This window comes from Neoarius graeffei, chromosome 2, assembly GCF_027579695.1.
Source record: "Neoarius graeffei isolate fNeoGra1 chromosome 2, fNeoGra1.pri, whole genome shotgun sequence".
NCBI lineage: Eukaryota > Metazoa > Chordata > Actinopteri > Siluriformes > Ariidae > Neoarius > Neoarius graeffei.
In genome coordinates this window covers 108,594,322-108,618,945 of record NC_083570.1, presented here as the reverse complement: position 1 = coordinate 108,618,945, position 24,624 = coordinate 108,594,322, and the positions used below count along the sequence as shown (strand labels likewise).

General features: G+C 42.8%; 1 protein-coding gene across 1 annotated transcript in view; it reads right to left on the bottom strand.

The window, feature by feature from the left end:
• The window catches only part of ctnna1 (catenin (cadherin-associated protein), alpha 1), a 353,364-nt gene that overhangs the window by 235,465 nt on the left and 93,275 nt on the right, over positions 1-24,624 (bottom strand). The window contains exons 5-6 of the mRNA XM_060915358.1: positions 19,249-19,368; positions 9,592-9,861 (exon numbers count right to left, since the gene is read on the bottom strand). Of these exons, the coding sequence (XP_060771341.1) occupies positions 9,592-9,861; positions 19,249-19,368 (390 nt within the window). The remainder of the gene's footprint in view (positions 1-9,591; positions 9,862-19,248; positions 19,369-24,624) is intronic.

The following is a 24,624-nucleotide window of genomic DNA, read 5'->3' as shown; positions in this document are numbered from 1 at the left end:
TTTGAAAAAACAAAATCGGTATCGGCAGGTCACACTCCATGGAAAAATCGGAATCGGTGCATCTCTAGCACCATGACGTTAATGCGCAATATTCTGATTTAAGTCATACTGCCCCGCCCTAATCACATCATTCTTTTTCCTTTTTTTTTTAAAACAAAAAAATGTTTAAAAAGGCTGTGTTTATCAGTCCTCGCCGAACCAGTTTACGGTTTAGTACACACATGCGCACACAAAATAAATAAATTAAAAGCACAAGCTCCAAGAACACTTAGGCCGAATCCCATTTCACCCCTTGGACCAACCCCTTGGCCCTTCCCCTCCATTTTGCGCGTTCACGTGAAGGGGTAGGGGTATCCCAATCCCAGTTAACGCAGAGGGGTAGGGGAAGGGGTAGGGCTTCTGTACCCCTCCAAACGGAGATTTTCCTGGAGCTGACTCCGAACGAAGGGGTTTGAGTGATTTCCCACAATGCCATGCGGATTTCAGCGAGATTTCATGCGGATTTCAGAAAGATGGCGGTTCCCACGGCGGAAGATTGTCATAAATGTATTTTCTCCATTATTTACGTGTTTTAAGTTGTTATCCAGAGGAAACACGCCGCTTGATTCGCTTTCGAGCTGAGAATGAGCAGCGATTTCTGAAATCCAAGCTGCTGCTAAAAAGCTTTGGGAGTGAGTATTGTTTTCGGTTGCTTGACTGCGTACGTTTTGTTCTGTTATTCTCGCTTTTATTGTTTACATGAGTGTTCTGACACCTCATTCTGTCGGATGTGGTGCACGAAGCGCCAAAGATATCCCATTCAGTGGTGTTAGTTAACAAATCACACCCTGCCAGCAGAGATTTCTGGTTCTGCCTCTGGCTCTGACTGTAGCGGCTGGTCGCAGCCAATGACGCATTTGGTCGCGTTTTGCTAACGTAAACGCTGACGGAGGTACGCGATGACGTATGCGATCGTTGAAGGGCTATCCCAATACGTAGGGGTTGAATTTCAAGCCCTATCCCTTGTAGCTCAGTTTCAAGGGGAAGGGCCAAGGGGAAGGGGGAGGGGTAGGGGAAGGGGTAGAAATTAGAATTGGGATTGGGCCTTAATCTTTATTATAAAAATACTTACTGATCATGTTTAAAGATGCTTGATGGATTTTTTTTTTAATGAAAGTTGCTGAGATGCCAATCGAAAGCGAGGGATTGTATTTCCCCACTCTGCCAGCTTTGATATGAAAACAGTAATATGATACCAGACGGACTTGTAATACTTTGAGTAAGTTTTTAGGAATAGATTCCGCTCTTGGTCGGCAACACACACGTCAAGCAGGGCAAGAGACGTAATCCCCCGGTTAATTAATTCAGCAAGCCGCGTAACTGACCGCCAGTTGAATTTGTGATATGATCAGAAGTGACTGAAGTCATTTATGAAGGTGCCGACAACTCAAGGTTTGTCATGGTTTAACTACAAATATCCAAAGAATCAGATTTTCAGTCCACGGTTCAAGGATCAGTTGTTGATCTCCAACATGGACAGCAGCAGAAATTCCGGCTTCCGGACTCTCGGCGATTATAATAAACCCCTTCCGAGATCAAGAGGAGCATTTTTTTTTCTTTTTTCTACTGTGACCATCATCCGGAGTTGTGCTAAGAGACTTTAGAACTTGCGCGCTAAATAACCAGATCCCTCCGAACCAGACTCGGACACTGCATTTCAACACAAGTAGGAGAAAGAAAAAAAGTGACCGCATGGTACGAAGGATTTTAACACTCATTTTATTAAATAACAGAATTTAATTTTTCCGCGGTCTGGTTTCCATCAAATCCTGCGCTCTGATTGGCTGGCGAGCGGGTCAGTATCCTACAATATGCACCTCAGTTACAGACCTCTGGCGACTCGCTCGTTCACAAGCAGTCGCATTTTTTGTTAACATTTCTCTTTTTTTTTTAATAAGTTTATCAAAAATCTTATGAATTTTTGCCAGCATTTCTCAGTATAATAGCATTAATTTTACAGCATGGATAGCGATAACAGTGTTCACAGTGAAAGCGAGTTTTACTCCCCTGAGGAAGAAGAAATAAAAGAAAACATTTCAGGAGAAAGCTAAAAACCTGTAACTGTTGCTAACACCGAGCAAAAACATGGCTGAATCCTGAATGACTCCTATTTGTATAAATAGGGGACTACATAGGTGACAAAATGTAGTTTTTTTCCTGCCATAGAAGTGCACTTGTATACCGAGGAGGAAGCCATTTGCATTACAGCCGTGAATGAGGATTCAAAATGGCGGCTCGGCTCGGTTTTCCCTTTCGGGCGCTCTCGTTTTCTGTTAGAATTTGGTAAAGAAAAAAATAAATATATTATTTACCAGCTTAAGGTCGGTCCGTATGGTGAAATACCGTGACCTCGGCCTTGAATACTGACCTCGGTCACGGTATTTCACCATACGGACCCCCCAGCTGGTAAATAACAGGCATTTCTGACAGCTATTTTGTCGCTGCTAGAGCAACTTATGAGTGTTTGAAATGCGCCACGTAATACATCAGTCCAGATGTCAAAGCAACGGTCGTAAACGAGATTCGCTGAGACCTGTGCGAGACATCGTAGGACGGAAATAAAACGTACAGCAGAAATCAAAGACGCGCGCGTCCTCTTTCGAACGCTGACGTAATCAAGCCGGAAGTTTTCCCGGTGTCCGAAATCGTTCCCTACTCACTATATAGCGTGGACGCCATTTTGTAGTGCTGTCTGAAACCTGAGTGAAGATTATGTGGGGAAATACGCTCAGTATAATATGTATTACTGCGAGTTGGCCTAGTGGTTAGCGTATCCGTCTCTTGATCAGGAGACTGCGAGTTCGACTCATGGTCGGGTCAGACCAAAGACGATCATAAAAATGGTACCTACTGCCGTCTGGCAAGGCATGCTGCAACACAGATGCGAATGGGGAGTCAAACCCTCACGGTTACCAAAGGACCCGCCCCCCACTGTAACCCTAGCTATGTAACAGGCGAGAACCCGAGGGCTACGGAAACGGAGATCGGCGCCGCCCTACGTGACACGTGGCGTGGGAAGGGACTTTGATTTGATATGTATTCATCACAAAAATACATGCATTTATTTTGAAACCCCACCAGCCGTCTGATCGGCGCGACGGACTCGTCCTTATCCTGTCGTCTTTCCAACTCGAGTTGGTTCAAAGTCGTATGGAATAATCGCCATTGCTGATAAAGCTGGCAAATCTCGAAATGAATCTAAACGATATGGCGATCTGACCGCTGTGTAAACAGCTTGCAAAATGGTGGCGCCGACACCTCGCACAAGTCTCGAAGATCGCACGGATAAGCGATGCTTGCTGCGGACCAAATTCAACACGGCTTAAAAACCGACAAGACTGATATACTATGCTAATACGAGCCACGATATATATAAGGTGACTATAACCGAAAACGTAGTTGAATAACACGTTAAGAAATAAAGCAAGTTTAAAAATGACGTCAGTTCTCCTTTAACAAGTGTCAATATTATTCTATAGTCAGAGCACTGAGATTTTATGCAACACGGTTTAAGAATATTCATGCTTGGTGTATAACATTTGCTCGGACATTACGACCAGAAACGTTAGCATGGACCTATACATCACCGTCCAAATCACTCCTAACTTCTAAACATAAGCCACGCCTCCTGAACGAGTCTGCAAACGGTGGACTTGTGTGAATCGCGCAGATCCGATGAGTTGTTTTTTTTTTTTTGGGGGGGGGGGGGGGGGCATTGGAGTGTCTGATTATAATTTCATCAAAGTAAATTCTGTATTAAAATTACTAAATAAGCAAATGCCGTTACAGTCCATGAAACATAGGAATTATAAGTATGAGAAGAAAACAGTAAATCAGAAACCTGCGCACGTTAAGCCAATCACGTAACTTGCGTTGGACTGATGGAAATCCTTGCGCGTGCAGTGAAGTGCAGCCAGCAGCAGATAATGGCGCACAGCCAATTGGCTTTACGTGCGCAGCTTTCTGATTTACTGTTTTCTTCTCTTATGGCCCTTTTCCACTACCCTTTTTCAGCTCGCTTCAGCCCGACACGGCTCGCGTTTCGACTACCAAAAACCAGCACGATTCAGCTCGCTTCAGCCCTGCTTAGCCCCTAAAACTCGCACGGTTTTGGAGTGGGGCTGAAGCGAGCCGAACCGAGCCGAGTGAGGCTGGGGGCGTGAGCAGACACTCCCCTGTGCACTGATTGGTGAGGAGGAGTGTCCTCACATGCCCACACACGCCCCGCGAGCGCGCTGGGATCTGTAAACACCGCAAACCCGGAAGGAGAATAATTAAGAGTTACGAGAATTTCTGAAGCCTTATGCGCTTCGCCTCATCTATACGCTCTTGCCAGTATCTGTTGGCGTTGTCGGTGACAACAAGCCACAGCACCAAGACCAGCAACACTAACGACTCCATGTCCTCCATGTTTATTGTTTACTATTCGGGTCGTGAGACTACCGCTTAAAAGCTCACTGAATCAGTGACATACAGAGCATCGTGGACGAGTTCGCGGAGCACAAGGCTCGTCGTATGCCCTTCAAATAATGCGCGCAGTAGGCTATTGATGTTTTATTATGAGCCATGTACAGTATGTCGCCTAATGTTTTTTTGTTTCTGAGTTACATGTTCGTTTGAAGGACTTAATGTACAAAATAACATAGTTGCACCCCGTAGTGTTGAAATTGGTAAACACAGTGCATTCAGTGAGGTTTGCACCGCCCTCCTTTTATTTCTGACTCTTCCTGTCACCGTTGCAACCTCTGAGCGCTCATTCGTATGCCCTTCAAATAATGTGCGCAGTATAGGCTATTGATGTTTTATTATGAGCCATGTACAGTATCCTAATGTTTTTTGTTTCTGAGTTACATGTTCGTTTGAAGGACTTGATGTACTAAATAACATAGTTGCACCCGGTAGTGTTGAAATTGGTAAACACCGCAGTTGCGGACATTTTGTAGCCTAAAATGATGTTATGATAAGCTTTAATAAAGGGCCCGGTCATTTGCCCCGCCCCCGGCCCGGCTCTGACTTGTTCCGCCACTGTCACTGATGTCACTGTTTGCGCTGCTTAACGACATCACGTGACGTCCACCCACTTTCGCTAACTCCACCCAATGTGTCCACCCACTTCCAGCCAGCACGGTTCAGCGCGGTTGTAGTCGAAATGCAACTCCAACAGCCCCGCTCAGCTCGACTCGGCATGGCACGGCTCAGCCGCGTTTGTAGTGGAAAAGCAGCATTATACTTCCTATGTTTCATGGACTGTAACGGCATTTGCTTATTTAGTGATTTTAATACAGAATTTACTTTGATGAAATTATAATCAGACACTCCAACGCCCCCTCCCAAAAAAAAAAAAAAAAAACGGATCTGCGCGATTCACACAAGACAGATTCTACCGTAACTGGATCCATTAACCACTTGCCCACAAAATAAGAAATTTTTCTTGTCCTTTTTTCAGTGAGGTAATATTTTCAAGATTGAAAATATGGTATTTGGTCTTCTAAAATAGCACGTCATTTAAAAATACAGAGTATATCAATAAAAGATTTTTAAAGAATAAAGTTCTATTTCTTTGACCTATCTGACAGACATAACTCCCATTTTAAAAATCCCTTTCATTCTCCCTGTTGCTATCGTCAGTGAATTTCTGTCAGATGACCTGACGATAGACTCGGCCATTATGGATCTTTGGTAGTTATCGTGTGGAAGCAGGCTTTATCATTTTTGGGTGTCAACAGATAGAGTTGAAATAGATTAACAGCGAAAAAACTATTTCGTTCATGAGAGAAGCGCACAGTTATTTTAAAAAAAACGCTATCGTCAGTCTGTCAGTCTAATGCACCTGACGATAGCAAAATTCAAGCCCTCACCACGCACATGTTGACTGACGCAAAGAGGAAATTCTACTGCGCGTGATTTTTGTGACAGCAGACATTTACTTCCGGGCAAGACTTGGAGTTCTGACAGCTAAATAAATCAAGGTAAGATTTTCAGTCAGCTATCCTGACCATAGAAACATTAATATATTTGCGCATTCATATTTAAATTTTTCTGGAGGAAAACTATCGTAAGTTGAGATAAATCAGAGCCACTTGCGACCCTTTCAGCCGACAGGCCATTTCAATGTGTTATTTCCCCGCGAAAGTGACCCAGTCGTGTCTATCGTCACTGTTCTGACAATTATTGTTATATTTCAATTTTGAAAATAAATTCTCTTTATTTCAATATATTTTATTTTATTATTTGGTTCTAGTGATGAGGTATTTAATATTAGGGCAATTCCATGTAAATGTCAACCTCACCATGCAAAAATAAAGCAACATGTAATACATCAAAACCACTCCCAGAGATCTCACCTAGGCCTGTATTTTACAGATGTGAATAAGTTGAACCAATTTGTAACCAACCTAATGTGTCACTGTCAGTCTTTCTTTCTTATAATGTAAAACCCAAGCTAAAATCAACTTTGATCATGTACAATTCTATTATTGCCACAAGCCACAGAAATGTATGCTAAAATCCACAAAACAGCAAAACAATAGCCATCCTAAATATTATTTAAGAACTTTGATAGTTTTAGCTGATATTTAGAGAGTTTTTCAAAGGGTTATGGTGGTTAAATTGCTGATTTTCTAAACATATGCCATGTCTATTTCAGACGCGTCACATCCATAACGGAATTTCGTCACATCCATAACGCTGACTTTTCCTTCCGAAACTCTGCATGAAATACAAAATATTTTAAACAAAGATTTTTTAATATTCACCTTGGACCCTTCTATCAAATGGATATCTCCATTTCAACATTAGGTTTACGATTTCACAGAGTTTGATAAAAATGTACAGTCACCCAAGAAAAGTGATACTTTTTCTGTCACATCCATAACGCATCTTTTATTGGCGTTTTCTGGCATGCCCTAGATGTACTATGGGAATTGTTCTTGTTCTATCACTTCTCCAGTATGGTACAGCCTTAAAATATGCAACACCTGTTTAAATACTGGGAGACAATAAAACATGCACTGGGTCATTTGTTGCCATTTTGAGTTCAAGTGTCACGTCCGTAACGCTGGAATTGCTCTTTACTAAATTTGTCAGATTAATAATGTAAGAAACAGTTTTGTTGCTACGAGTGTCTGTCAGAATATGATGGTAGACGTTAGTTTGTCTGTCAGGTTTTGATGATAGAAACTGATGTGTTTCTATTGTCATTTAGCATGTCTGTCATGTCAGGCTTTCATTAATTAGTTACCAGGACTACTGTCCTAAAATTTACTGTGAATGTCCAAGACCCCAAATGCTACTAGAAAAACTTAAAGGTCCCATGGCATGGTGGTTTGTTGATGCTTTAAACGGGCTCGTGGAGGCTTCCGGATGTTATATCCGCAGCCTTTCTCGAAATGAACCCTCGGCACGTAGATATAGCCTCCTGGGAGAAAGCCCCATTTCAGCGCTTTTCCCAGTGCGTCGTTTTGCTAATGAGAAGCAGAAGGCGGGGAAGGGTAGAGGGTGGGGGCGGGCCATGGGAGGAGACAAAACCCCGTTCTCCCTCGGACTCCTTTCGTAAACTCAACGTGACACAGAGAACAGTGAGAGTGTGTTCGGAGTGGTAGTTTACGAACGTATAATACCCTAGGCTTGAACACACACTCCATAACCAAAGAGGATAGAAGCAGCAACATATCGCTTATCCAACAGAAGACATGCATTGCGGAGCAATAGTCAAACATAAGCTCATAAGTTACAGTCAATTTCCAGACTAAACTCAGTTTAACAGAGCATGCTGCATGCTCTTTAGTTTTGTAGCGCAGAGTACCTGGCTAACTGCAGGAAGCGGTTAGCTGCACAGATAATGTAGCCATTGCTAGGCTAACGCGCCGATTTTAAAACACGGCAAAATGACTTAACAGTTATACACTTACTTGTTTGGTGTTTGTTGCTGATGCGGCAGGGATGCTTGGTACGGACCCAGGCTTCAGTGACAGTTGATGTGCAAAACCTGCCCTGTACTGTCCCAAGTTGTGGAAACATTCATCAGGAAAATGCTTCCGACAAACATACACCGTCTTAGGTAGACTCGACGGCGTATTATTGAAGTAAATAAAATGAAGCCACTGCGTCTTCAGGGGCTCTCCCGTCGGCAGTAAAAACAGACTCCTTTCTGTGTTGTCACATCCATGTACAGCGCAATTTCCATGTTTCGCTCACCATGTTGTTGTGTCCTCTATGGTCTCCTCACTACAACTGGGCGGGGCAATCCATACAGTGGGTGGGAATCCAGAGAGGGGGCGTGGGGATCACCTCCCTTGCTGACGTAGTAAAGGGAAGAGTTTATCAACGCGCCGTTTTGACGCGCCATTCTCAAATGTTGGGCATAGTTTGGTTTACACATTATGAAATTTCTAGGTGACTTAAGAAGGTCAGAGGAACTCATTTTAACGTTAAACCTCAGAAAGTGAAAATTTCATGCCATGGGACCTTTAACAGAATGATCAAAATAATCAATTCAGCAATTTAAGGAGATGGGACTCAACTGGCCTCTGTTATGGTAGAATCTGCCACAAGTCCCCCAGACAGCCGTGAAAAAGGCGTGCCGTTTGCATCCATGATGACTGTTTTAACGTGATGCCTTTCGTCAAAGATGATTTCGGGATGTAGTCGAAAGTCTGCACGGTGGCTATAGGGTTTCCTGATTTGTTAAACTTCATTAGTTTTAAACTCTCCGAAACTTGTCCTGAGTACGCGAAAGAGGGAGGAAATTCATTTTTGGCCACACTGTTCATAACTAGCAATTATAAGCTTCCAAAAAAAAAAAAAATTCCAAGACTGATCCGTCTGTTCATACTGTTCTAGAGATCTCAGCAATCACACATTGTTTGCTTAATAATGATAGTTTAAAAAAAAAAAAAAAAAACTAATTACAAGACAAGTGTAGAAATCTGGTCAGAGTGGCAGATCATCATCTCCCTGCATAAAGAAGGAGGGAGCTGATGAGCTGCCAAAACAGTATAAAACACAGCTCTCACACACTCCTGTATTCCAGCACTAAACGAACAGCCTGGAGATTAAATCAACCGCCAGAACAGGGCAACGTGTCTCCTAAACACAGCCTTGACTCTTGATGCATCAAAACGTCGGTTGTAAGAAGAGTACGTACACAGGACGCCGTCGTCTTCCTCACCGAGCGTCCTTAAAACGAGCATTAAGAGCACAGAGGGTGGAAAAGGAAGCCATTCCGGTCGACTGAGGAGTCTGTGCTGACGGTGAGAGGAAACCGGATGAGCGCTTGCAGGACAAATCTGACCCGTGTGAGTGAGAGAATCTTCTAGAAAATAAGGCATCGGCGTTATATACGCTACGACAATCTCTCATCGACGGAGGATTAACAGATCTCTGAAACATCTACACTTTGCACAAAGGAATTTAATCCGATTCCCTCCTGGATCATCATGCTCCCTATCATGCTGTCGAGGCTCAGAGCTGTGGAAAGGAGAAAACAGGGTCTGGGGTGTGTGTGTGCGCGCGCGTGTTGGAGACAAGAGCACCAGTGTTGGTCATACTCACATCGAAGTTGTTGAGTGCCCCGGCGAGCTCTCCCGGGCCCGTGTGCTGACCCAGGCTGGAGTCCTCGGTGCTGATGCCCTGTGCCGTGTTGGAGATTCCTGAGACGGCCTGCTGCAGCTGCTTGTAGATGAGCTCTCGGTTGGCCTTGTAGGCGGCGACGTCCGGGTGCTGCAGGCAGGCGCGGGACGCCGTGTACAGCAGGGGAACGTTTCTCTGCAGCACGCCGCGTGCCGCCGCCATCTGCTCCTTGTGCTGCACGTCCTTCAGCTCCTACATCACATGGACAAGTTGGGGGTCAAACCTACCGTATTTTCTGGACTATAGAGCGCACCTGTATATAAGCCACATCCGCTCTATTTTAAAAAAAAAAATTTTTTAAAAAAGATATACAAGCCGCACCGGGCTATAAGCCGCAGATATCTATGTTGAAAAATTAGATATTTACTGCATGTACAGAACGATTTTGTACTGTAAATGTACATGTATGTACCTGAACAGATTCTTTCCGAACAGTGCCTTTTAACACGGCAGCGACTTTGCTGATTAAAACGGAACAGAACCAAGAGAAAATAACCGGTATTTATTTACCTTCATTTCTCCTGTGTTTGGAACCACAAGTCACTTGAATCATCTTCGCTGGATTTGAAAATAATTACCAGTTAGTAATTTGTCGTGCGTGTTCTATCTGCTAAAGATCTGCTAATTCTTCTTTGCATTGATTTTTCGTCTATCTTATTTTTGATTCTACTTCCGGTTAGAGCGCCCCTAGCGGTGGAAGAAAAATCCACAGAATTGCCGCACCTTTGTATAAGCCGCATGGTTCAAAACCTAGGAAAAAAGTAGCGGCTTATAGTCCAGAAAATACGGTAACACACCTGGACTTCTTTAAAGCAGATACGCAGAACCAGTGTGCGTTTTATAAACACCTTCAGACCTCAAGAATCTAATAGTAATTTTTACGATTAAAGTGAGTTATACAAGTAGCGGTCTGAGCGAACGACCTTGACGTCCGTAACGTCACCGCAGGAAGTCTGTCGGTCTCATGGCCATTTCCGCTAGACTAAAACACAGAGCTGGCTGCGACTCTGATCCTCCATTTTGAGCTAATTTATCGCCATGCCACGCAGATGTGTTGCTGGCGGTGCAGCAACACGACAGAAGGTAGATTTACGTTGCATTCACGGCCCAAGAATGTTCAAACTGCAAAGATTTAGACGCGTTTTGCGAGAAGTTCACGGGCACATTGGGCGGCTATGAAGTGGTCTCTGCTCTGCACGTTTTACTGAAGACTCGTACTAGGGATGGCGAAAACAAAAATCTTGACCGACCACCAAGCCTCATTAGCCGGTTAACCTATGAGTTTAACAGGGATGCAAACGGCGCGCCTTTTGGCAGATGCCGCCTTTTTCACGGCTGAATTGTGCAGATCCGATTTTTTTTTTGGGGGGGGGCGTTGGAGTGTCTGAATAATTTCAACGGCATTTGCTTATTTAGTAATTTTAATACAGAATTTACTCTGATGAAATTATTCAGACACTCCAATGCCCTCCCCCCCCAAAAAAAAAAAAAAACTCGGATCTGCACGATTCAGCCGTGAAAAAGTGGGCATCTGCGCCTTTAGTTTGTGTGGAGAGATCTGATCTGCAGTAACATGCATTGTTGGCTACAGACCGAAACATGCTTTCAGAACGCACTGGCCAAGGCAGGACTAAACTCCATGTGCCTTCTAATAATAATTTAAAAAACAGAATAGTAATTTGTAAGCTAAAAAGCCTGTGTCTGCACTTTTCTTTCGCTGAGTGGCAGCTGTCTGTCTTCAACTGGGGCGGGACATGACTGAATGGCTGTTTCTGATTTGTCAGCTGTCGTCCTTACACCGCATGGCACGCCCCAAGCATTTACAACACAGAATTCCAGGTTCTCCGCTCCAAAATCGGCAGCTTCAAAACGATTGATTTTTTTTTTTAAACCGACAACCAAAAAAAAAATTTAACCGGTTGACGTTGATTCAGTCAACCATCGGTCAAACGGTCATCGGTTAACATCCCTAACTCGTACGAGACCTCTGATCTGTTGGAGCGTTAGCCATAAGCCCGGATTGAAAGAGGGTGCAGGACCAACAATTAAATAAAACAAGTATACATTTTATTTTTCTTTAAAAGAAGAAAAAAAAAAAAATAAATAAAAAAGTCAGTTTCACCAGTCCTCCCGGAGTGGTAAAACCCAACATAGCACTCGGGCAGCGACCTCCCTGCGGTTGCTGCTAAAACCGGTGATGTTCTGTTCCGTCCCGGGTTCTAGTAATTGCCTGAGCCGAGCAGTAATGGCGGAGTACACAGGATGGAGAAAAGTGAATGAGCGGAGCAGCCGTCTGATTTCTAAACCGGATATCGCTGCCGTCTCGCCCTTACGTGGAAGAAACGAATGAACAAACAACTGAAAGTCAGATTGTTTCAAAAACGATCGGCCTTCAAGAAGCGAGAACGCAGACAGGTAAGCTGCGACTCATTTGGATATAAAACACCACGTTGTTTCCCTGCGTTTAGATTAATCCATGGAACTTGTGTTGTGTGTGTAAGTTACCGGTATAAGATTTAATTTGCTTCAGAATGTGATCGTCTCAGTTCATCTGATTATTTAATGAGCCTTTTATGTTTCATCAGTGAAAATGCATGCATGTACATGTCTGTTGCATAAGTTAACACACCCATCCTGTTTTAATGAGCGTCAACCCACAATCAATGAAGTCAAATCAGTCTTAGTTGAGCGAGTCAGTAATGGGATTTCTTACTTCCACCGTGAATTTTTATTTATATGACTTTGGTCTGTAGCTGTAAAAGGCCTCGGTTTTAAAACCGGTTACCGCAGTGACGTCACGCGCTCAGGGCTGGCTGGATCAGCGGGGCGGCTCCAATGACAACTCTGCGGTCGATTTTAACTCTCAAAAAAAATATTTTTTACATTCCCATTTATGCAGCATACAAGGAGTCAAGGATGGAGATACTATCCACTCAGAAATTTATTTAAAAATAAAGGCTCTGCGTATTTGCTTTCTGGTCTGACAGAAAAAGCAGAGCTCTTAACACTAAAACTACACCGTGGACACTGGAGTCACTGAATAACCACCAAAACGTCAGATTCACGGTGTTCAAAAGCAACCGTTAGGATGCTGTTCATAACCGCATCGTCTTGACTTGGACACGTTTCTTTCGTCCGTAATAAAGCTGAGCTCCAGGTGACACCTGGGAAGAAACACGTTACCTGACGATCACACGCAGGAGGTAGATCAGCGCATGGTTACACCTTCGTGCGGTTCTTTGAGTAGTCAGCATCTCCCGACCATTCATACTAAACTAGTACATTCCACACACTAGCTCTTGGCTGCAGGACTGCAGCCCAACATGATGTTCTGCTGTTGCTTTTCTGCTTCTGACATGCTTTTCTGCTCACCACGGTTCTAAAGAGCGATCATACGAGTTACTATATCCTTCCTAACAGCTCGAACCATTTTCCTCTGACCTCTATCAAAAAGGCGTTTGTTTCCGCCCACTTGCTCTCTTGATGTTTGTTTGTCGCACCGCTCTGTGTAGACACTCATCTATGAAAACCCCAGAGAGATCAGCAGTTTCTGACAAACTGAGAGAACAAGTTTCCTCATTCTGATCTTTGAATGTTAACTGAAGCTTTTGATTTGTATCTGCTGCCAAGGGATTGGCTGATATGAGAACGAGTGGATGGGTGCTCCTATTAAAGTGGCTGGTGATTGAATATTAAAAAAAAAAAAAAAAAAAGGTTGCTATTAATCTTGAAAGCCTCGTCACCAGGTCATTAGTGTAGGACAGTGTGCTGGAGTTCTAGCGCTTATTTATTTTTCCTCTCTCTACACAGACTCTGAGTCAGCAAATACGTATGACTCGGCCACTGTCCCATTTATACAGCACGCTTCATTCGTTTTAATAAGCTCAGTTCACTCCGCCACTCCTCATTTCCTGGGTACCTATATTATAAGCGTGTAAATCCTTCCCAGACTGCACTAAATGTTTACTTGAAGGATGCAGTATTCTAATGTAAATCAAGTGTTAATTAACCTCCAGTTTTGAGCTGCTCAGTCCAAATGCTGGGTTTGTCATAGTTACAGAAAATAACTACACGAGGCAATAACAAAAAAAATGTACCATTTTTAAGATCTGGTTAAGTTTATTTATCCACCATACTGTACATCTGTCTCACAAAATGTAATGTGACACGGGCCATTTACAACCCGGATTCCAAAAAAGTTGGGACAAAGTACAAATTGTAAATAAAAACGGAATGCGATGATGTGGAAGTTTCAAAATTCCATATTTTATTCAAAATAGAACATAGATGACATATCAAATGTTTAAACTGAGAAAAATTAGGTGATTTTAAATTTCATGACAACAACACATCTCAAAAAAGTTGGGACAAGGCCATGTTTCCCACTGTGAGACATCCCCTTTTCTCTTTACAACAGTCTGTAAACGTCTGGGGACTGAGGAGACAAGTTGCTCAAGTTTATGGATAGGAATGTTAACCCATTCTTGTCTAATGTAGGATTCTAGTTGCTCAACTGTCTTAGGTCTTTTTTGTCGTATCTTCCGTTTTATGATGCACCAAATGTTTTCTGTGGGTGAAAGATCTGGACTGCAGGCTGGCCAGTTCAGTACCCGGACCCTTCTTCTACGCAGCCATGATGCTGTAATTGATGCAGTGTGTGGTTTGGCATTGTCATGTTGGAAAATGCAAGGTCTTCCCTGAAAGAGACGTCGTCTGGATGGGAGCATATGTTGCTCTAGAACCTGGATATACCTTTCAGCATTGATGGTGTCTTTCCAGATGTGTAAGCTGCCCATGCCACACGCACTAATGCAACCCCATACCATCAGAGATGCAGGCTTCTGAACTGAGCGCTGAGAACAACTTGGGTCGTCCTTCTCCTCTTTAGTCCGAATGACACGGCGTCCCTGATTTCCATAAAGAACTTCACATTTTGATTCGTCTGACCACAGAACAGTTTTCCACTTTGCCACAGTCCATTTTAAATGAGCCTTGGCCCAGAGAAGACGTCTGCGCTTCTGGATCATGTTTAGATACGACTTCTTCTTTGAACTATAGAGTTTTAGCTGGCAACGGCGGATGGCACGGTGAATTGTGTTCACAGATAATGTTCTCTGGAAATATTCCTGAGCCCATTTTGTGATTTCCAATACAGAAGCATGCCTGTATGTGATGCAGTGCCGTCTAAGGGCCCGAAGATCACGGGCACCCAGTATGGTTTTCCGGCCTTGACCCTTACGCACAGAGATTCTTCCAGATTCTCTGAATCTTTTGATGATATTATGCACTGCAGATGATGATATGTTCAAACTCTTTGCAATTTTACACTGTCGAACTCCTTTCTGATATTGCTCCACTATTTGTCGGCGCAGAATTAGGGGGATTGGTGATCCTCTTCCCATCTTTACTTCTGAGAGCCGCTGCCACTCCAAGATGCTCTTTTTATACCCAGTCATGTTAATGACCTATTGCCAATTGACCTAATGAGTTGCAATTTGGTCCTCCAGCTGTTCCTTTTTTGTACCTTTAACTTTTCCAGCCTCTTATTGCCCCTGTCCCAACTTTTTTGAGATGTGTTGCTGTCATGAAATTTCAAATGAGCCAATATTTGGCATGAAATTTCAAAATGTCTCACTTTCGACATTTGATATGTTGTCTATGTTCTATTGTGAATACAATATCAGTTTTTGAGATTTGTAAATTATTGCATTCCGTTTTTATTTACAATTTCTACTTTGCCCCAACTTTTTTGGAATCGGGGTTGTAAGAAACGCATCAATTCAGCTACACATCACTATAACATGACTCAATTTTCAGAAACGTGCAACCTCTCGATATTTAGGTGAGAGGAATAAAGTGCAGTGCTAAAAGTTTCTAATCAGTTCCATGACCTTTATTCACATGCTCAGCGTATAAACGGCAACTCTGCTGTTTCCTGCCCAGTCAGGGTTTATACAAGTACAGAGGAGAAGTTGTTGTACAGTTTTCAAAAACTGCATCATGACATCAAATAAAGGTCACGGATACTAGATGTTCGAGGTGCTCGCTGGCCGTGCTGTGAAAATCATCCATGCAGACGCTCGTCTAAGTTTCCAAATCGGTCACTGCTTAACTCTTGAATAGCGTCATTAAAAAGCTTATAATCTCTGCTTTCCAAAGAAACGCATCTCATTAAGATCTGTTCAGTACTTTGGGAATAACAGCAGGTTGAAGTCGGTACAACAGAGTAAAAACCCTGCTCGCGTGACGCTGGGAAACTGCTGATGCTTTTCTTTTTGAGTCACGGGAAAGCGCTCAGGCTCGTTCTTTCGATCGGTTTCCCACTGGATTACTCGTCAAGATTATAACTTTTTTTTAATATAAATAAATAGGGACGTTCTCTCGCTCTCCGTTTCTGATTAAGGATTCAGCAAAATTTTCCGTCTGCTAGTTTTGAAGTTATGATTCACGGGAGACTTTGAAATGAGTTTTCGTAGCTTTACCTACTTATTTTTTCCAAATCAAACTAATTCATGTAAATAAATAACTATTTTAGAATATTACTGGAGTTGTTTTGATGAAAAATAGAGATCTTAGTGGTCAGAATGATATTTAAAAAAAATGGAAGTCAGAAACGCGAGTCAATTTCAGTTTGGTTAATGTGAATTGTTTACTGGATGTGGCTTACAGTTTGAGGTTCGCCTTGACAGCTGTGAATATTAATTGACGAATTTATATTCTTTCATATAAACACCAGAAGGCCCTACTTTTGAGAAATACAAAGGCCTACAGAGCACAAAAGAGGGGATTAGAGATAATCTTTTATTACTTTTTGATCGAGAATGGTAGATGCGAATGACGATCAACGCTTATTGATGCGTAGAGAGGGGCAAACCCTACTCCAAAATTTTCAAAGTTGAATTGGTTGCCATGGAAATACAGAAAAATCATAGAAATCCCAAAATGTCAAAAGGCACGACGACTCCTCTAGTCATTTAACATAACAGTCAGGTTTCGTGAAAAAAAAATAAAAATTTCCTAATATAGTCCGAGTTATGCTCCAGAAACTAAAATGGCAGACAGACTGGTAGCTATACTACACCCACCCCAACTCACTATATGCTTTTGGGGGGGGGGGGGGGGGGGGGGGGGGGGTACAAACCATGGGTGAGCCTCGAACAACCAAAAACATCTAAAAATACACCACAGGGTGACGCGTCTGGTTCGAAACGAGTCCAAGTGTTGCTTAGTATGAACGCCATTACCATTTTTAGTAGTATTAGTATTGTTTTAGTTTTATTAGGAGTAAAACACTTAGTATTTATTAGCGATACTGTGTTTAAATGTATTATTGATAATACTTTCAGTAGTATTGTTTTGACCATTACTGTTTAAGTCACGAGTCAATGCCTTTACAATCATGGCAATAGTATTCTATAATTTTTTTCCCTTATTTAAAGGAGAACTGAAGGCAAATTTTTTTTATCATCAAAATTCTATTTCTCATTTTATTAAATATCGGAATGCATGTTTGACCGCTATTTGGTCGCTGCTAGAGCAAGTGATGAGTGTTTGAAATATGCTCTGTAATATACATCAGTCCATATGTCAAAGCGACGGCTGTAAACGAGATTCGTCGAGACCTGTGTGAGACATCGTAGGACGGAGGTAAAACGTACAGCGAAAAATCAAAGTAACCGACATCTAACGTTCCCTGTGTCCGAAATCGCTCACTCGTTCACTACTCCCTACAGAGGGAATTACTGTATAGAGGACTATACAGTGAGCTCATTGGTAAAATGTAAAAACTCTTTCGGACACTACTCCGTCGCGCTGGTATTTACACCATTACTGTCGCACAATTAAAATGTGCCAGATCAGTCGGCTGGTGGGTTTCAAAATAATAAACACACGCGTGCGTTTGTGTGATAAATCCATATTATACTGAGCGCATTTCCCACATTAATCAATACAAAGTACCTGCAGCTTTCAGTTCTTTAAATCAAGGCTGAATCCTTTCTTTCTTCTTCGCCGCTGCCTTTTATTAAACCACATTTCAGACTTAATTTGATTTCTTTCAGCGCGACCGCAATGCATGATGGGATATATTGCTTTGGTTAGTGGCCATCGTTGTACACTACTTTTCATGGGATACTTTGAGTGCACTATATAGGGTGTAAATAATCCTCACTAAGGTTTCGGACAGCACTACAAAACGGCGTCCTCGCTATATAGTGAGTAGGGAGCGATTTCGGACACAGGGGTTGTCCAAAGCCGCGTGTGCCCTCTTTTGAATGCTGACGCAATCAAGCTGGAAGTTGTGTTTGTTTTGATAGCAATCAGGAAAGTTTGAAAAAAGTAGGCAGTAATCGTCATTTAAACTCGTTTTTGTGCAACGTTTCGTTTGGGAAACAGTTTTCAAAATGGCGGCACTGACACCTGGCGTTTTGAAGTCTGGTGAAGATCACACGGATAAGCGACGCCCGCTGTCGGCCAAACGAACTAAATTCAACACGGCTAAAAACCGAATAGGCCGATAAGTATAATATTTAATTGTGATTAGTTGCCAATACGAGTCATGATATAAAAGGTAACTAAACCCGAAAACGTAACTGAAGAACATGTTAAGAAATAAAGCAGGTGTAAAAATGACTTCAGTTCCCCTTTAAAATGTATATTGCGTAAGGAGCAGAGAAAACCCGTCTGCGACTCGGGTTTAAAACTATAATTCCAACAGCCGAAAGCGTGTGCGCATGTTGATAAATGAATCATTTTCACCGCAGCAGTCAGACTCCAGCATCCAGCGACTGACCCAATGACGTCATTCCCCTGAACACACCGTTTCTTAATTAGCGCTCTTCAGTTTACGTCAGCACCTGTTCTCCTGGTACAGAATGACGGCACGTGAAAAATCCATTCAGAAAAAAGCCAGAGCGCCAACGCCAACGAACTCGACTCGCAAAACAAACCAATAAACTCTTGTGTCAGAGTAATGGGTTCCGTCACTGTGCTGCCCTGAGCGTGGTTCTCATTTCCCTGCCTCTCTGAATGGGCTCTAAGGAGATTACTCATGCTTACAGGCTGGAGGCTGCTGTTTGAGGACTAAAAATGCCCAGAATGTGATTAGATCTGCTGATTAAGTCGCTTGTCTATGCTCTGCTCTATTCAGCATCCGTCTGAGAACATCTGCGTCCTCATCCTTTGACGTGACGTAGATAGATATCGCGCCACCACCAAACGCTCGTTTTCACACCTCCGCCTTTGGAGATCAGAATCTGGTGCGTTAGTTAAGCGTGAAATCGGATTTCGATTTCGGCGGTCTGGGGTTCTCATCCGAACTGCGCCGGGATTCATTCAATAACCCATGTTACTTCCTGTTTTTGTAACAGGAAGTGGAGTCATGATTGCTGGTAAAATCGAATTCTCAACATCGGAGGAGTCCCGGAACTGGTTCACGTTTGCGGTGCTGGTGCTAAAAACAAACGGATGAGCCACCATTTTGTGAATATGCTCACATCTCTGTGCACTGTGATGACAAGCCACGCCCCCAGACGAGCTCAGAAGAAGTATTTAGGACACCAGACTGTCCAGAACACGTACCTGCTGTCTCTTGGCTGCCATCATGTTGAGTTTATCCACTTCAGGCTTCAGAGCTTTGTACTGGATGCCCAGATCCTGCTCGGTCCCGGCGTTACGCACCTTCGCCAAGTTTTCCTCCACCTGCCAAGACGATAACAGCAATTATTGCAAAATGTACACAACAGTGTAGTGCTGGATTAGAGTTTAAATCCAATACGCGCTCCTTGAGGACTTGAGGGAGGAAAATAAACGGTGAGGCCGAGATAAACTAAGAGAGATAGATGGCGAGAACACAAATCACGGACTGTTGTTTCCCTGAAGGCGTCTGGCTGTTTGTTAAAGTTGGCGGGAAGCCCTTGTTTCAGTGTTTAATGACCCTCCGCAGGGACAGAGAGTGATGTCGAGTAGCCTAGTTTAACTAAAAACTAATGCTTGCATCGAGCATGCCATTAAACACATCCTGGCTCGCTGCGCTAATCTCTAAACGGCAAAAAACAGGCAAACTTTTTTTTTTTTAAAAACTAGAAACTTCATACAAGACCAATTACACTGGGGAACACAATTTTTGTTGAGTTCGGTCCGACAGCTGTTTTTAACTCAATTTTGGGTGCGGAATCCAAAACTGATCTCAGTTTTTCTCCATCATGTCAAGTCTTTGAACTATAGGATCCTTATTTTCTTAAAAAATATGAAAAACACTGTACTTAACAGATGTGCTTGTTTTATAAAAATTTACAAATACTGACAATGAAATATGAAAGAAACAGGCATGACTGCAATCTTTATTTAACATGCGTTTTTACAAAGGATGTGGCTACTGTAATTATAATTGTGCGCAAGAAGAAACCTTTATTCGTCACATGCACACTTCAAGCACAGTGAAATTCATCCTCTGCATTTAACCCATCTGAAGCACTGAACACACCAGTGGTTGCGTTAGACTTTTTCATTGTCCGTCATTTTGACGGACAGGGTCGTAAAAATTCCGTCATTGTCCATTATTATCTGTCATTTTATTTTGACAATGTATATAGGCTATAAATGCTATATATTTAATAACTTGTGTTTTCATGGATTCATTTTCATTTAAAAATTAATTCACAGAACAAGCTTGTATTATTTAAATCATTTATTTATGATGCAAAAAGATGAACAGAGATTCTGACGTTCGGTCGCTTGTGAACCCATTTTCCCTCCGCTAAAAACATTGCGGCTGTTGTGCCTTAACGGGAATATGAACAATGTTATTTTACAACGTAGCAAGACAATTGCAGTTAAAATATGAACAGTCCACTACAACGATTTAAGTGACAATCTAATTTGACCCGTTTGCGTGAGCTCAAACCTTCCTTCTGGCCCGCATGGATTTAAATTGGGAGCTCGCTTGTGCATAATCAAAGTCGTCAATGGAGACTGCTGCCGAGGCAACTGTCATTAAATTTTGCGTCTTTGCCTCGGACAGACGACTTCTCATTGACGTTTTAATTTTATTCTGAAGGCTGAACCCGCGCTCTGCTGCGACACTGGAGACTGGAATAACCAGCGCCACTTCAGCCAAAGTTCTGAAGTCGGGAAACATTTCTCCCAGGGAAGTGATCAGAAGCCGGCAAGAGCCTCCGAAAGTTGGATTTCCCGACCCTGCTAGTACTCTCTTCATAGGGAGGAAATCCTGCAGCATGCGGTCTTTCTGCACCAGTGGTGCAGCTGCACCCCGCGGAGCCTGACACGGAAGGTCTTAAATAAAACGAAGTTATGTTTAAATGTTAGTTTGTCTACCCGTGCTCTCATTAAAATGATAGTTTAGCAGATATTCGAGCAGTGATGTTCCTAAGCTTCCTAAGCTTGCTGGGGAAGAATGCAATAAATCGACATTTGTTTCATTTTAAAAACAAGAAAAACAACTAGCCTAAATGAGCGCTATTGTACAGGCAGGGAAACGACAACCCAGTGCATCTCTTTTTTTTTAATAGCAAAAATGACGCGTCTTCTGCAGAGAAGGGAAACATTAATACATCTCACTGTGCTAGTGGTAAGAAAAGTCAGCGCGCGGTCAGGAGCACGATGGGGGGGAACAGCCTTGCGCAGTGGCTACAGTGTATACATGAGTAGCCTATGCACTGAACATCAAGACTGCCGCAACGTCGGCTGAGATTGAAAGTGACGGCAGTGAAGACTATGTACACTGTATGTAAGAAAACTCTGCCACAACTTGCCAATCATTTCAATTGTGTGTTTCATTATGTTTTATTATTAGGCCATTATTGTTATTGGTAATGGTAACGGTAAACATCCGTCAATGACCGACGGCCTTCAGATTTTTCCGTCATAGCTAAAAAAAAAAAAAATCCGTCAATGACGGACAATTGTCGGTTAACGCGACCTATGGAACACACACAGAGCAGTGGGCAGCCACACCAGAGTGCCTGGGGTTTGGTACCTCGCTCAAGGCCGCCCCATGTTAGCCTGGGCCCGCCCATCCTAAGCGTGACACAACAAGAGGGCCTGTTGCGAGCTTAGTCTGGCCAGGCAAGCTATCTCCAGCTCTTCCAAGCTCCCGAAAAATCGGGAGCCAATCAACTTTGAGCATCTCCAACGGCCCTGGGTAGAGGCGTGTTCAAGGCAGTGACGTAGTAGAACTGCGACCGGAAGCCATAGATTGTTTACGGAATCTATGCCGGAAGCGCTTCATTCACTAGAAACATTACGAACATGGAGCAGCGGCAAGCCTTTGACACAGCGGTAGATGCTGTATTGAAAGCATTCAACGGGAAGTTCTCATTGAAACAGAGCAAAGAGCAGCCCTGGAGGTGTTTATTGAAAGGAAGGACGTTTTCGCCTTGCTCCCGACCGGCTTCGGTAAGAGTTTAATCTACCAGTTAGCCCTGTCGCGTCACATACGTCAGAGGAAAGAGTGATGTGATTGGTTTAAGCTTCGTCACAGCCTTTTCTGGCTTCGACCAGTAGCAAACTGAGGCATTTCAGGGAGGCGGGTCAACCACGCACTTTGGGAAACGGTTGGGCTGAATATCTTTGCCAGACCAAATGCTCGCAGAGCTTTGAAGTTGCGTTAGCCAGACTAGCCTCATGTTAACCTAACCTGCATGTCTTTGGACTGTGGGGGAAACCGGAGCACCCGGAGGAAACCCACGCAGACACGGGGAGAACATGCAAACTCCACACAGAAAGGCCCTCGCTGGCCGCTGGGTTCGAACCCGGAACCTTCTTGCTGTGAGGCGACAGTGCTAACCACTACACCACCGTGCCGCCTGTGCAAGTAGTTAAGGTAAAAATGTACGTTTATAGCTCTTTCTGGACTGTTCAACTTGAGGACTATCGCGTTTGATGCTCCAACAATAGTCAGCCATAATATGTACATCCCATCTACCCTGATAACGTTCTTCCATAACCTTCAAATAGTCTTACTACAGTGGAATTTTGCTTATCTGGAGAGCTGTGGAGGGAAAAAAAAATAAATGAGACTGACTGCAATTTTGGAATCAGCATGCCAATTTTAGTTTTAAGCAGCATAAAAACCTAACTCAACAGAAAATGTTTTTCAAATTGTTCCCCAGTGTTATTGATATCATGGATAAAACAAATCGCACCAGGTTTGGTGTAGTGCATTGCATTACATTTTTATAAAAGCAGGAATTAAACAGGTGAAACACACTGGCAGTTCATTAAAGAAAGCCAGAGACAGTAAATATTCTTAAAACCCATTAAATCCGGTTCAGTGACACTGCATCAACAACCAACACAGCAAACGGGTTTTAAGTAACGAATAATTAAAAAAAAACCACACACGGTAGGCATGCGGTCACAGGAATATAAATCGACAATGAGATGGTGTGATGAAGCAGAGTCACTGTTTATTTTCCTACAGCGATGCTCTATTCCTCCAATTCTACAGCAAACCAGTGAAAACAAGCGAGTACCTGTTCTCGTTTACATTACAGCAGCTACAAAGGCAGCCGTTCCTTCACCAGCGTCACTTTCTCCATTTTGAAGTTAACCCTCTGGAGTCTGAGGGCACTCTAATGATTTTGGCATGCTCGGATCCTGTTCTCAATTTCAACAAATCCAAGCTGCTGCTGCTGCTATCCAGTTCTACGTCATGGTTCCACCTCTGGCCGGGTTAGATGTTTCACTGCAGCCTTCCATTTTCCACGATTCTGCGCGTCAGCTGCCGAAAGACCGTACTTCTTGAGAATTATTGACACCCTCTAACCGGGTTTTTCGGGGGCGGCCCCTAGGTTTTCGCCCACACCGTATTTTCAAAAAGTCATGACACACTTTATATTCGGCACAAGTTCAGCTACAGTAATATCTCTGTAGTCTGTATGCCATGATTGTACCGGTTTTTAAAAATGTAGTAAAAGCAGTTTTGGAACGGTGTTGGAATGTGTGCAAAAAACATGACCGTCCCCATCGCATCGAACTATTTTGGTCACTTGAGGAAATTCTGATCAATCATAGGAATGGATCAAACACAAAAACTTAAATCTGCTCCATTGATTTGGACAATTAACTGGCCATCAAAAAAATTTGTCCTCCGTTTTGGATAAAGGGTTGGCAGTGAGAGGGATATTCAAATGAGAAGGGTAAAAACTTCCATTCCATTCAATGAGAAGAGTGAAAACCACTTCCACTGGCAACTCAATCCCATCAGGTCAAGTCCCAATGGGTAAGGTCATGTTTTTCACTAAACACCTACTACCTAAAATATAACTAAGGAAACAAATACACTTTTTTAAATAAACTTATGAACATTTCTACTTCTTCCATTTGCTTCCCTTTCTCTCTCTCTCTCAGCAGTCTGAATAAAACATAGCTACAATTTCTTGTTAAGTCCATTTATACACAAATCACACAACAGCTTTTTACGTGTTTTCTCGCAGCATTCGAGCTGCAGTACTTCCGCCTACAGTAAAGTCATGTGTATTCCTGCTATGGTCTAAACAACGCATTTACAGCTAGGATTTTTTATTTCATGGGTTTGAAATCATTTGTCCTGCGATTTAAATCACCACAACCCTAACAGTCAAAACTTCTGCTGCAAAAGAAAAATCAAAAACACCTTCTGACCAATCAGAATCCTGAATTCAACAGTGCTGGAATATAAACTGGGGGAAAAAAAACCCTCACATTTTAAATAAAAAGGTCAGAATGTGTGTAAACACTAACAGAGCAGAACACTATTCCTAGAAAAGGCTGGAAATAAAGTGATGCTTGTGTTCCTACTCGTATCAACGTTCATAATTACGGTTACACAGAGCACGGATTTTAATTACAAAAGAACAGACCGTGTCGGACTGAAAAAAAAGTTCATCTCAGAAGTCCTGCAGAGTTTGGGGTTGTTTTTTTTTTTTTTTGGATTTGGTCATGGCAACAGTGGAA